The sequence below is a fragment of the Capsicum annuum genome, chromosome 3 (assembly GCF_002878395.1).
Source record: "Capsicum annuum cultivar UCD-10X-F1 chromosome 3, UCD10Xv1.1, whole genome shotgun sequence".
In the NCBI taxonomy this organism is placed as follows: domain Eukaryota; kingdom Viridiplantae; phylum Streptophyta; class Magnoliopsida; order Solanales; family Solanaceae; genus Capsicum; species Capsicum annuum.
Window position 1 is genome coordinate 221697085 of NC_061113.1, and position 12148 is coordinate 221709232.

General features: G+C 30.2%; 1 protein-coding gene across 1 annotated transcript; it reads left to right on the forward strand.

Moving 5' to 3' along the window:
* The first annotated feature begins 9343 nt into the window (after positions 1-9343).
* LOC107865067 lies at positions 9344-10014 on the forward strand. The gene is made up of 2 exons (XM_016711426.2): positions 9344-9694; positions 9916-10014. The coding sequence occupies exons 1-2, from the start codon at positions 9344-9346 to the stop codon at positions 10012-10014; spliced, it is 450 nt and encodes a 149-aa protein (XP_016566912.2).
* The last annotated feature ends 2134 nt before the right edge of the window (positions 10015-12148 follow it).

The following is a 12148-nucleotide window of genomic DNA, read 5'->3' on the forward strand; positions in this document are numbered from 1 at the left end:
GTATATAAACTGCATATGACCTGTGTATAGACTGTGTAACTACTATATAGGACCTGTATATATACCGCATATAAAGTATTGATATGAACTATGTAATTTCTGTGTAGCACCTGCATATATATTGGATATTAAACTATTAGCTACTTTATATGACCTGTGTCAACAATGTGTAAGTTTTATATTTTGTTGGAATATTGGTATAAATTTGCATAAATACTGCATATAATATTGTAACTGCTATATAGGACTTGTATATAAACTGCATATGGCCTGTGTACAGACTATGTAACTACTATATAGGACCTATATATATATTGCATATAAAGTACTGCATATGAACTATGTAATTTATTTATAGCACCTGCATATATATTGGATATGAACCGTGTACTGCATATACATTTATTGTATATAAATGTATCTAGGTACTATCTTAAGTGTATCAATCAGAGATGCAATTAGACTTTTAGATCTTCAAGTCAATAAAATTCAGAAGTTTTCATGGTGATAAAATTTGTCGATGATCACACTTGTCCAATTGTGGACAAAATGCTTTCACAACGACATGCTACTTATTTAAGCTAAAATGGTGTAGCACAACTTTCTAAATCTAAAGTCAACATACACTCCAGCAAAGATCATGGAAGAAATGAGAAACTTGTACGGAATTAGGATGAACTACAAAAATCATATAGAGCCAAAGAAAAAGCACTTGAACTGGTCAGAGTTTCCTTGCGTGAATCTTATGCTAAATTGCCAGTTTACCTATACATGGTAAACATAATAAATCCTGGATAATTCACAAGGCTACATAAAACGGAGGACAATCGCTTTTTATATATTTTTTGTCGCGTTGAGCATATCAATTAGGGGTTGGAGATATTGTACGCCTACCATTGTTATTGAAGGAACTTTTCTGAAATTTGCATACAAGGGAACAATGTTGTCTACTTGTATGCTGGATGCAACAGGTGAGTTTTATGAAGTTTTTTTAGACAAAATTATGTATATGCTGGCATGCACTGATAGACACTTTCCCACTTGTTTAATCAGGATATATTTTGCCACTAGCATATGCTGTTGTTGATTCTGAAAATGATGCTTCATGGGAATGATTTTTCCGCATGTTTAACACTATTTTTGGTGAAAGAGAAGGCATGTGCATAGTATCTGATAGGCATGACAGCACATTAAAAGCTGCTGCACTTGTATATCCAAATGTGGCTCACTGTATATGGATCTACCATCTACGGAATAATATCAAGGGTAGATTTAAGAAGAATCAAAAGAAATTAAAGGGGATCTTCTTTAGAATGGCCAGAACATACATAAAGACAGACTTTGATCGGCTTATGGAAGACATAAACAAAATCAATAATAGGGTGAAGGAGTATTTATTTGATATAGGCTATGAAAAATGGTCCATAGCTCATGCCCATGTCAACAGGTCGATGTTCATGACTTCAAACATAGCAGAGTCCCTAAATTCAACAAATAGAGATGCAAGAGACCTGTCAATAAAAAATTTCTACAATTTATGATGGATCTGGTCATGAGATGGAATAATGAACATAGACAGCATTCAGAAGTAACATTTACAGAACTGGAAAACAAATACAATATAATACTGAGGGAAGATCTCATTCTGTCAGATAAAATGAAGGTATTACTTCTTATTTCTACTTCACAAACACTTACATATTCTAATGTGCACACTATTTACTAATATATTCGTACATTGCAGGTGATGGGTTCTACTCACTATTCTTATGTAGTCATTGATGAAACTGGAAAATGAAACATTGTTTGCATGCGTGAAAAAAAATGCTCCTACCTACAATTTCAAGTAGATGGTATACCTTGTCCACATGCTATGGCGGTCCTAACTTACATGCATATAGACTAACAAAGCTATTGTGCTTCATATTACACAAGAGAAAACTTCTTGAAAGCATATGAACTTCCAGTTATACCACTTCCTGATAAAATAGTTTGGCATATTCCAGCAGAGATATCAGCTAATATAGTACTGCCACCAATCTGAAAACCAAATCAGGAAGACAAAAAAATAGAACAATCGAGGAAAGGGCATTATGGACTACTTTAAGCAATAAATTTCATGCCGGCGCTGTGGAAAAAGAGGACATAATCAAAGAACATGTGGAAATGATCCAATAAGAATCTAATAGGATGCTACTGCAAGAACACTTTTATCTTTTTTATTTTTTTTTCTTGAAAAAAGACTATTCTTTTCATAGCAATGTAATAGCAACAATATTATTTTACTTCAAATGCATTCTACTCTTATAGAAATCTGTACATTATGGTGTTTCATTTAGCCACATTCTTTAGTGAGGTACACTAATCAACTCCTCTGTGCTGGGGGAGTGTAGTTTTTCTGCTACAATGCCTAAAAAAATGCATATTATCTGTGTCAATCATGTATAATACCTATATACAGTTTGAATATATATAAGTACTAGCATTTGTCTTTTGAATTAATTAGCAAATATATAGCACCTCTATATTTTGAATATAACTACTTTATAAACTATATAAATACTTTATTACAACAATATATAAGTTCTATATCTGGTTGGGATAAATGTATAAAATTGTAGAAATAGTGTGCATAAACTGGGTAACAACTATATAGGAACTGAATAAATGATACATATATACTGAATACTGGTATAAATTTGCATAAATACTTCATATAATATTGTAACTACTGTATAGGACCTATATATAAACTGCATATGACCTGTGTACAGACTGTGTAACTACTCTATAGGACCGGTATATATATTGCATATAAAGTGCTGCATATAAACTGCACATAAAGTACTGCATAAATAATGCATAGAACTTATATAACATTCATCATATACAAAATTTTAGTATTCCAATTATCTTATCACTATCAAGTACAAAAATAAAAGATATATAACCTACTAACAAATTCATTACTTACTGAATCGGTTAACGGTACTCCTGGATATGCCAATGTGAAGAACCACTCTTTCATTTTAATAGTATCAACTCAATAGTCAAAATGTTTTGAGAGAGCATTGACAGAATCTGAATAAACAGGCCTAGAAAAAATGTTACAAAAATTATAATATATGATAAAATAAAGCTAAACAAAAAGAAACTGCAAATAGAAACTTACATTTGTTTAACGCACAACGATCTTGCAACAAACCTGTTAAACTGTAATGTCACTTTCATATCATCAATTCACTCCGTAATGCTCTTCACAAAAGGATGCTTTATAGACAAAACACAGTTACTTGGCTGAGCATTGTCTTCACGTTTAGATGAATGGCCTTTAACTTTGCCACAACTAGAATCAAATTTTGACAAAAATGATGATTCACATACTGTCGCTGGCTTATGTAATTGGCGAGGAATAGCGGTTGTTTCATCCAATATAACAGACGCAGCCACCATGTTTTTATCAATCCCTTTAACATTATCACTTGCAGTTGCATAAACCTTTCTAACATTATCACCTACTAAATCAGTTGCATTAGTTCTTGCAACACTCTTATCGGGTTGAGTAAACTCAGAAATTTCAGCGTCTCAAATTTCTGACCAGTCGAGCTCATTCTGGCTAAGCACTGCCACATCACCTTCTTTTTGTGTTTTTTGATCACGAAAAGGTTGAGTTAATTTAGACACTTCAGAATCAGTAAAATTAGCCCAATCACTATCAACCTGACTATTTCTACCCCCCTCCCATATCCTTATTTTCACCTGAGCTTTGTGTGAACTTCAAAAACTCAAAATTTGAAAAATTCTTCCAAGCACCATCCTTAAAAGTTCCAGCCACAGAATCAACAACGACATGACCAACTACACAATCACCTACAAAATTAACTTTCTCTCCAATGCCATCCACCAAATGCCCAAATACGTCACCACCTACACAATCTGTTGTTTTTCTTATATCATCCATCAAATTGTCACTTATATGATCCACTTCCGGTACAATATCATTTTGATGTCCCACATTATGTGGATCATTAACTTGATCATCACCTGTACCACCAACTTTAGGAGTCTCATCGTCTTTTTTATTTGAGTTATCACCATTGTTATCACTAATTGATGTACCAACTGTCAAAAAAACTTTGTAAAATAAGTACAACAGTGTATATAAGTTTTGTTAAAAAAAAATAGGAAAAATTCAGGAAAAGAATACCTTAGGCTCATTCTTTATATCTAGAGCTCGAAAAATCAATTCAAATGAGGATTTCATAAACTTCTCCATCGAAGAAACCTTTTTCGTTAACTAAACATAAAAGGAAAAAGTCAAAACATCAATTAACAAAAACATACAAATATTAATAAAAACCTTCGACATACCATTTTAACATCACTTCTCAAAAGTGCCAATTTATTATCTGAGCTCGACTGACTACAATCTTGTTTACTGGTGCTAGGCAAATCAACAGAGTGCACAACCGCATCCACAGGTTTGAAATTACGTAATTGAAGGATTGTTTTATCAAGAACTGTCGGCATAATGTTACGCAACACAACCTGCACATACAAAACAACACTCGACATTTAAGAAGTATGTAACAACTTAACAAAACATATATAAATTACAATTTAAAACAATGATATACTTGCTCTTGCCTAATATATTAAAATGCAAACTTGACCTCCTTGTATGTTGGTCTATAATTTACAAACCAATTCAGTATACGTGGCACACCATCTCCCTCTCGGTTAGCGAGATGGCCATTGGCATAAGAACAACACTCATAAAGCTAACACTGAAACGCAAGAGGGAAATCAGCACAATAATATATAGTTTTTTGCTGATAAATCTTAGACTTCATTAACTCCAACATAAGACGAAAACATAATTTTCTCCAAGAAAATATTTCATAGTTCCCAGATTCAACCATTAAGAAATCATTCTTAGTTATAACATAACTATACGTGATAGAAAAAATAAAGGAATAAATGAAGAACAAAATAGAGATTCGTAAAGCATCTTCATCACATCTCCACTTTTTATCCATGAAACACTCTTCTAAATCAAGCTTTGTGACCTTGAACTTTCCTGAAAAATACAACTCCATCAGCTTACTTTCTTCAGTACCAACAAACTCATTATTGTAATTTTCAGTATATTTTAAGCCACTAATTATAGCAAACTCTTGTAAGACAAACTGTAACCTAGTGTTATTCACTTTAATCCTATTTCATCATCTCTCTCACAAATAAGTTTCCTAAGCAACATTCCATGGATAAGTTGATTTTGAGGAAAAACACTTGGTACAGATAAGAAATACCCAAAGCAACTATTCTTAAACAAATCAAGTTGCTTCTTGTCTAACTTAGATTTCAAGGCAGTCACAATACTACAATTGTGTGCAAGCGGAGCTGACACTTATAATTATTAGATGAACCAAGAAATAAATCTCAAACCTACAATACTTAAGTGTACTTTTAGGTATAAATATTTCAAAAATCTACATACACTACTCATACAGTATTCATTACGATAGTGTTGCCAATTCTACACAGTTATAATATAAATATTCAAACTATACACAGTTCTTATACAATCCTGATACACAAATAGTTATACAACCAATGTACACTAAATTTCACAAAAATTACTACCCAATATATTTCATATACAACACTGGCATGTATTATATACAACAATAACACACATATTGCAAACATACATAAATTCTGCACAAAAAGTTAACATCTATCAGACATAATTAATACATAGAAAGGACCAATAATATACCTCAAAATCAGTTAATTTGGGTATTTTTCTCTTCCAGGGAGCTTTTTTACTTTTCTTTTTGGATGATTGAGCATCATCTTCTCCCTCATTTGATCGATTCCTTTTTTTCATTTTTTAGGAACAAGAGTATCTCTTTCATCATTCACACTTATCTTCTCCTTTCCTTTAGATGTTTTTTTTGGAGGAACAAGAGTATCTCCTTCATCATTCACAGTTATCTTCTCTTTTCCTTTAGATGACTTACCATCATCTTCATTATTTTTTGAATCACTATTTTTTTTTATTTTTTTTTAATAACAACAAGATCTGAATCATCACTCACATCTGTATGTGCCTTTTTTTTAGTCGTTTTTTTGTTTTGCCATTGATGGATCACCTACTAATTTACCTTGAGACCTAGTAATTCGACTAGGACTACCATAAACATTCTTCAAATCCTTCAATCGAACATCGCGATTTGTTAAATCTTCAAAATCATCATCAGTAATAACGAAATTAGGATCATATCTTATGCCTTTACCAGCTAATTTCGTATCAATACTAATATTTTTCTTGATTTTCATTACTACAAACGTCGTAAAACCCTAATCGAAAAGAACAATCGAAAAAGGTAAGGGAACTGTAGGTATCAGTTATTTCTTATTTTTTTTCGGAAAAAGGACAATTGCAAACCTTTATCCTTTACGTGTGGCTTATTAAAATAACGGGTAGGTATCAGTTATTTATTTTTTTTGGAAAAAGGACAATTGCAAACCTTAGTGTGTGGCTTATTAAAACAAAAGGCTACTAAATGGCATTAAAAATAGCCAAAGTGTTACTTTTGTTCAAAACGGGAAACGTGAGCCATTATTGTTCATTATTTTTCAAAAGAGCTACGTGGTGTCCTTTTTCCTTATTAATTCTACCCAAGCAGACCCAACCTGCCTTGACCCGGACTTAAGGCCCATTGCCTTAATTTTTGGGAAAATTTTATAAATAGCAACTATATAGCATTAATTGTAACTTTTCTAGCAACCGTTTCAAAATTATAAAAAATAACAATATGTATTTTGTATTTGAGTAAACTGTTACTAGTTAAATACATATATAACCGAATATTATTTTCCTAATATAATGCTAATCAGTTTCAGTTTAAAATGGTAAAAAACGGTTCCCTAATTTATGGCATAATTAATTGACAGATTCCTTTACCTTTTAAAACTCTTTTTTTTACATCACCGTTAAATTACAACAAATAATTCAAATTCAAATAACTTTTTTCATAAACAGAAACTAAAATCAAAACCCAAAATACATATTCAAATTAAAGAAGTACTGGTTAAACATAATTTTTTTTCTCATCGACTAGCATTCTGAAGCACATTTTAAAAGAAAAACCATACAATTATAGGTATTGATCTTAAGACTTTATACTATTTGTGGTTTCAGTATAATTATATTCAGAAATTTACTGAAGAAATTGTACCAAATATGTGTAATTTTCGCGGAATACAAAAATTTGATATAGTATGTAAATTTTAAAAAAATTTGAAATAAATTGTTGAAGCATTTTTTTTACAATTTCAAATATGGCCTTGCTGTTATAAAGTTTGAAAGTTGAGAACAATTGTAAAACGTTAATCTGAATTTTAATTTTTGATAAGCTGGTTTCGATTAAAGTATTGTTGTTTGAATTTGCTTTGGAGTTTTGTATTAGCGAATTTGTTGTTGTTTATACTACGAATTAGATATTTAATTTGTTTTTTCCTATTTCGTGGTTTTCTACAGATTGAAGATGGGAAGCATTGTTGTTCTTGTTAAACATTCAGGAAGATGAAATTATGAGCAAGAATATAAAGAGTACATGAGTGATACGATATTGTTGAGCGTAAACTCTACATATGACCAGCTGTACACGGTACTTGCTTTTCATGTTGATGTTTATTTGACATGCAAATGCATTGAAATAGAATATCAATTAACAGATAGTGCGGAGAAAATACGTATACATAATAACATAGATTTGAAGGTCTATATTATGCAGAAAAAAGAGTTGAAGGATTTGAGTAATTTGCCTTTATATGTGAGTGTTTCTGACAGGGATAATTTCAGCAGAATTGTAAGTTCATCATTATGTATTTTAGAAAGTCTAAAGATGTCTGTCAGTGCGAGTAACGTAGGAAATACAAGTACTCAAAAAGTGTTAATAGTTAATCCATCAGAAGAATGTTTGAATGTATTTGAAATGGATACAAGTAGAGTTATTATCTCCGACCCACATCACAAACATATTGACGTTGGTCAAGTTTATATCTCAAAAAGAGTATTAAAATCAGTTATGAAGGACTATTCAATTCGTGAAAAGTTTCAAACACTATCTGTAAGATCGAGTAAAACCTGGTAAGTGTATTATGCATTTAGTTATTTATTTTTTTCAGATGGTTAATTGTATTTGAGCAAATGTATTTTTTTTGTAGTTATACGTTGTTGTGCATATCTGATAATTGTGTTTTTTTATTTCGTTCATCTGGTATCGGTAAATCTGGAATGTTTAATGTCAGAGAATTTTTACCAGAACATACCTGTCCAATCAAAGATAATATTTATCCTAAATTGCATGCTACTAGTAAGTTGATTAGTGGTATATTCAAACCAAATTTAAATGCCACAAACGGAAATACAGTCCATCTGAAATCAGAAGTGATATGAAGGAAGACATGGGTATGGATTTAACATATATTATGTGTTGGCGAGCCAAGGAGAAATCACTTGAAGAGTTAAGAGGGAAACCAGCAGAATCATACGGAAAACTTCCTGCATACATTCATGTGTTAAACACTAGTTATCCCGGGTCACATATAAGAATGAAAAAGAATGAAGACAATGAGTTTTTGTATATATTTATTGCACTAATTGCCTTCATTCAAGGATTCACGCATTGCAGACCTATCATAGTTGTTGATGCAAGTCATCTAAGAGGATTGTATAATGAAATTTTCGTAGCTGCATGTACCATGGATGGAGCTGGTAAGATATTTAATTATAAATATATTTGATTTCAAATATGTTTCCAGCTGTATGTATTTAGAATATACATACATATATATATATATATATATATATATATATATATATATATTTATGTAATGAGATTCAGTTATTATTGTTGAAAGCAAATTGTATTTAAAATATACATATGTAGAAGTTTTAGTTATCCTCTGGAAGTTTAGAATCTTTACAGCTGTTAGAAGTAATAATATAAATGTGCATTATTTGATTTGTCAAAAATCATGTATGCTTATATGAATTTTTTGAACATGCAGGACATATATTTTCTTTGGCCTATGGAGTTCTTAATTCCGAAAATGATGCTTCTTGGACTTGATTCTTTGAAAATCTGAAGGAAGCATATAGTGAATGAAGAGAAATGTGTGTAGTTTTTGATCGTAATGCAAACATCATAAAATCTATAAGTGAGGTGTATAATGATGTACCACATTATGCTTGTATGTGGAATTTATGGGGAAATGTGCAAAAAACTTTAGAAAATCACATCATGTATTATCCGATGTCTTCTATACAATGGCAAAATCATATTCAAAGACTGAATTTTCCAGTTTAATGGAGAAGGTGGAGGCAGTTGATGTTAGAGTGAAGAATTACTTGAATTTGGCGGGATACGATAAGTGGGCTAAATCATATGAATCAGTTCATAGGGGATGGACTTTGACATCAAACATTGCTGAATCAATTAATACTGCACTAGTATCGGCTAGAGAACTACCAATATATGATTTTCTAGAGGAAGTTAGATTGATGTTTGGTAGATGGAACTGTGCAAACAGACAGCAGGCGTTGTATACTTTTACAGATCTTATTGGTAAGTTTCAAGAAATTCTACAACAGAATGAAGCGGAGAGTACACGTATGAAGGTATGATGAAATTTAACTCTTTATATTAAATATAGATATATTAGTTTTTTCATTTGTTTTATGGATATATTTTCATATTCACATAAGAAGTTACATAAATTATATTCTGTAATAAAAATACATATGAATGACAGAAAAATACATATGCTGAGACGGTCAAATACATATGCCAAATTATTTCTGATATAACTTTGCAAATTATTTTTATTTAATAATTTCAGGTTATACCTGCATCAGAATATATCTATACAGTCCACGACAAAGAGAAACATTTTATTGTTTGTCTTAAGGAAAAGAAATGTTCTTGCAATGCATTTTAGTTAGATGAGATACCGTGTGTTCATGCTTGTGCAGTTCTTGATAGCAAGAATTTTAAGAAGGGACCATATTGCTCTGATCTATATAAGCCAAAAACAGTCTTGAGAACATATAATGTTCCAGTTTATCCTCTACTACACAAAGATGACTGGATAATTCCAAATGAAATTTTGGTTGAGGTAGTTCTACCCCCAAAATACAAGCGACCCCCTAGAAGGCCAACAAAGAAGGATCGTGGAAAGTCCGGACGAGATATGTGTGAAAAGAAAAGTAAAAATTATTGTAGTTCATGCGGATGTAAAGGGCACAATAGGCGTTCATGTAGGAAATACAACAAATGATGAGTTGGTTGATGTATTTAGTTATAAACAATTGAAGTTTTTTTTTTCTTGAATAAAATACATTTGATTTGTACTTTTAAAAAATTGTTTGATCTTATAGAAGTTGTTATGCTTAATATGATTGAAAGTTTTTGTTTTTCTTTATTAATAAAATGCATAAAGTAACTTTTATATTATGATAATACATGAAATACATTGTGCAGAAATATATATATATATATATATATATATATATATATATATATAATGGATATCTATTTAAATACATATGTGTGAAGATTAAATACATAAATACATATGCGTTAAATACATATATACATTTTCATTATGATTAAAATATATTTGATTTTTAATTTTAAAGAAATGTTTGATCTTATTAAAGTTTTTATGCTTGATTTGATTGAAAGTTTTTATTTTTCTTTATTAATATACTACATAAAAAAACTTTTATATTATGATAATACATGAAATACGTTATGCAGAAATACATATATATAAAAGGATATCTATGTAAATACGTATATACATATGTGTGAAGAATAAATACATAAATATATATGCGTCAACTGTATTTATATATAAACTTTATTTATGCTTAAAAAAATATGATGTTATTGATGTTGTTATTCTTAATTTGTTGAAAAGTTTTTATTTTTTTTATTAATAAAATACATAAAGTATCTTTTCTATTATGATAATACATGAAATACATTATGCAGAAATACATATATACAAATGGATATCTTTATAAATACATAAATTCATATCTGTGAATATTAAAAACATAAATACATATGCGTTAAATACATATATACATTTTCATTATGCTTAAAATACATATGCTTTGTTATATATTTATTTATGTATGTATACATAATAGTATACTAAACTAAATATTGTAATATAAACAGCACAAAAACTAAATATCACAATAATTAAACATAGGAAAATGTTGTAGATTGATGATTCAATTAACATATGAAACCTAAAATATATTCAACAAAAAGTTCGTCAACAAAATGTTTATTGTTATCAAAAAAATCCATCTCAAAATAAAAGTCAAATATCATGTACTTCAGTAACTTCTGTTATCTGAATTTTCCTACGAGGCCTACTTGGTGCTTCATCATCACTTTGTGCCTTCTCTTATTATTTTTTTGTACCATAATGCCACAGTGTGGAGAAGATCTGGATCAAAGTCAACTTTTGGAACACTTTCACTAAATGTAAGGCACTCAGCATATGTAATCATATGTAACCCACAATCCCTGCATATAAGGAAATTAATAAGTATTAGTATAACATGAGAATATATATATATATATATATATATATATATATATATATATATATATATATATATATATATAAACAAATAATATGTATATTCAAAACTTACAAGCTGCCACGTGATTGTTGAGGCAAATCTTCTATAATGTAAACATAAAAAAAATCATGTTTATCATTTAATTTGTAATTTGGATGGTTGTCAATATCAATACCCTTCTTCTCATAGAATTTGCATGCCAAAAGACAATAAGATATAACCTCAGCTAACTTCTTAACTTCAGCAAGCACAGCAGAATCATGACCAGCAGATGACAGTGAATCATATACGTATATGCATCTACTGTTGAAAGAAAGTACAGCCAGAACCCAGTGATGTTTGGACTTTATGTTGATAGGAATGAATATATGATCAACTGTATACCATGGAATAGTAGCATGCATGCGAAATCCACTTATGTACTCATTCAAATGGTATTCTTTTCCACCAGCAGTAAGTGTTGGATCA

Excerpts from the sequence above, each read along its gene's own strand:
- LOC107865067 (XM_016711426.2), top strand. The coding sequence starts at position 9,344 with ATGGCAAAATCATATTCAAAGACTGAATTTTCCAGTTTAATGGAGAAG. Across the intron at positions 9,695-9,915 it reads CGGAGAGTACACGTATGAAG|GTTATACCTGCATCAGAATA; the intron begins GTATGATGAAAT and ends TAATAATTTCAG.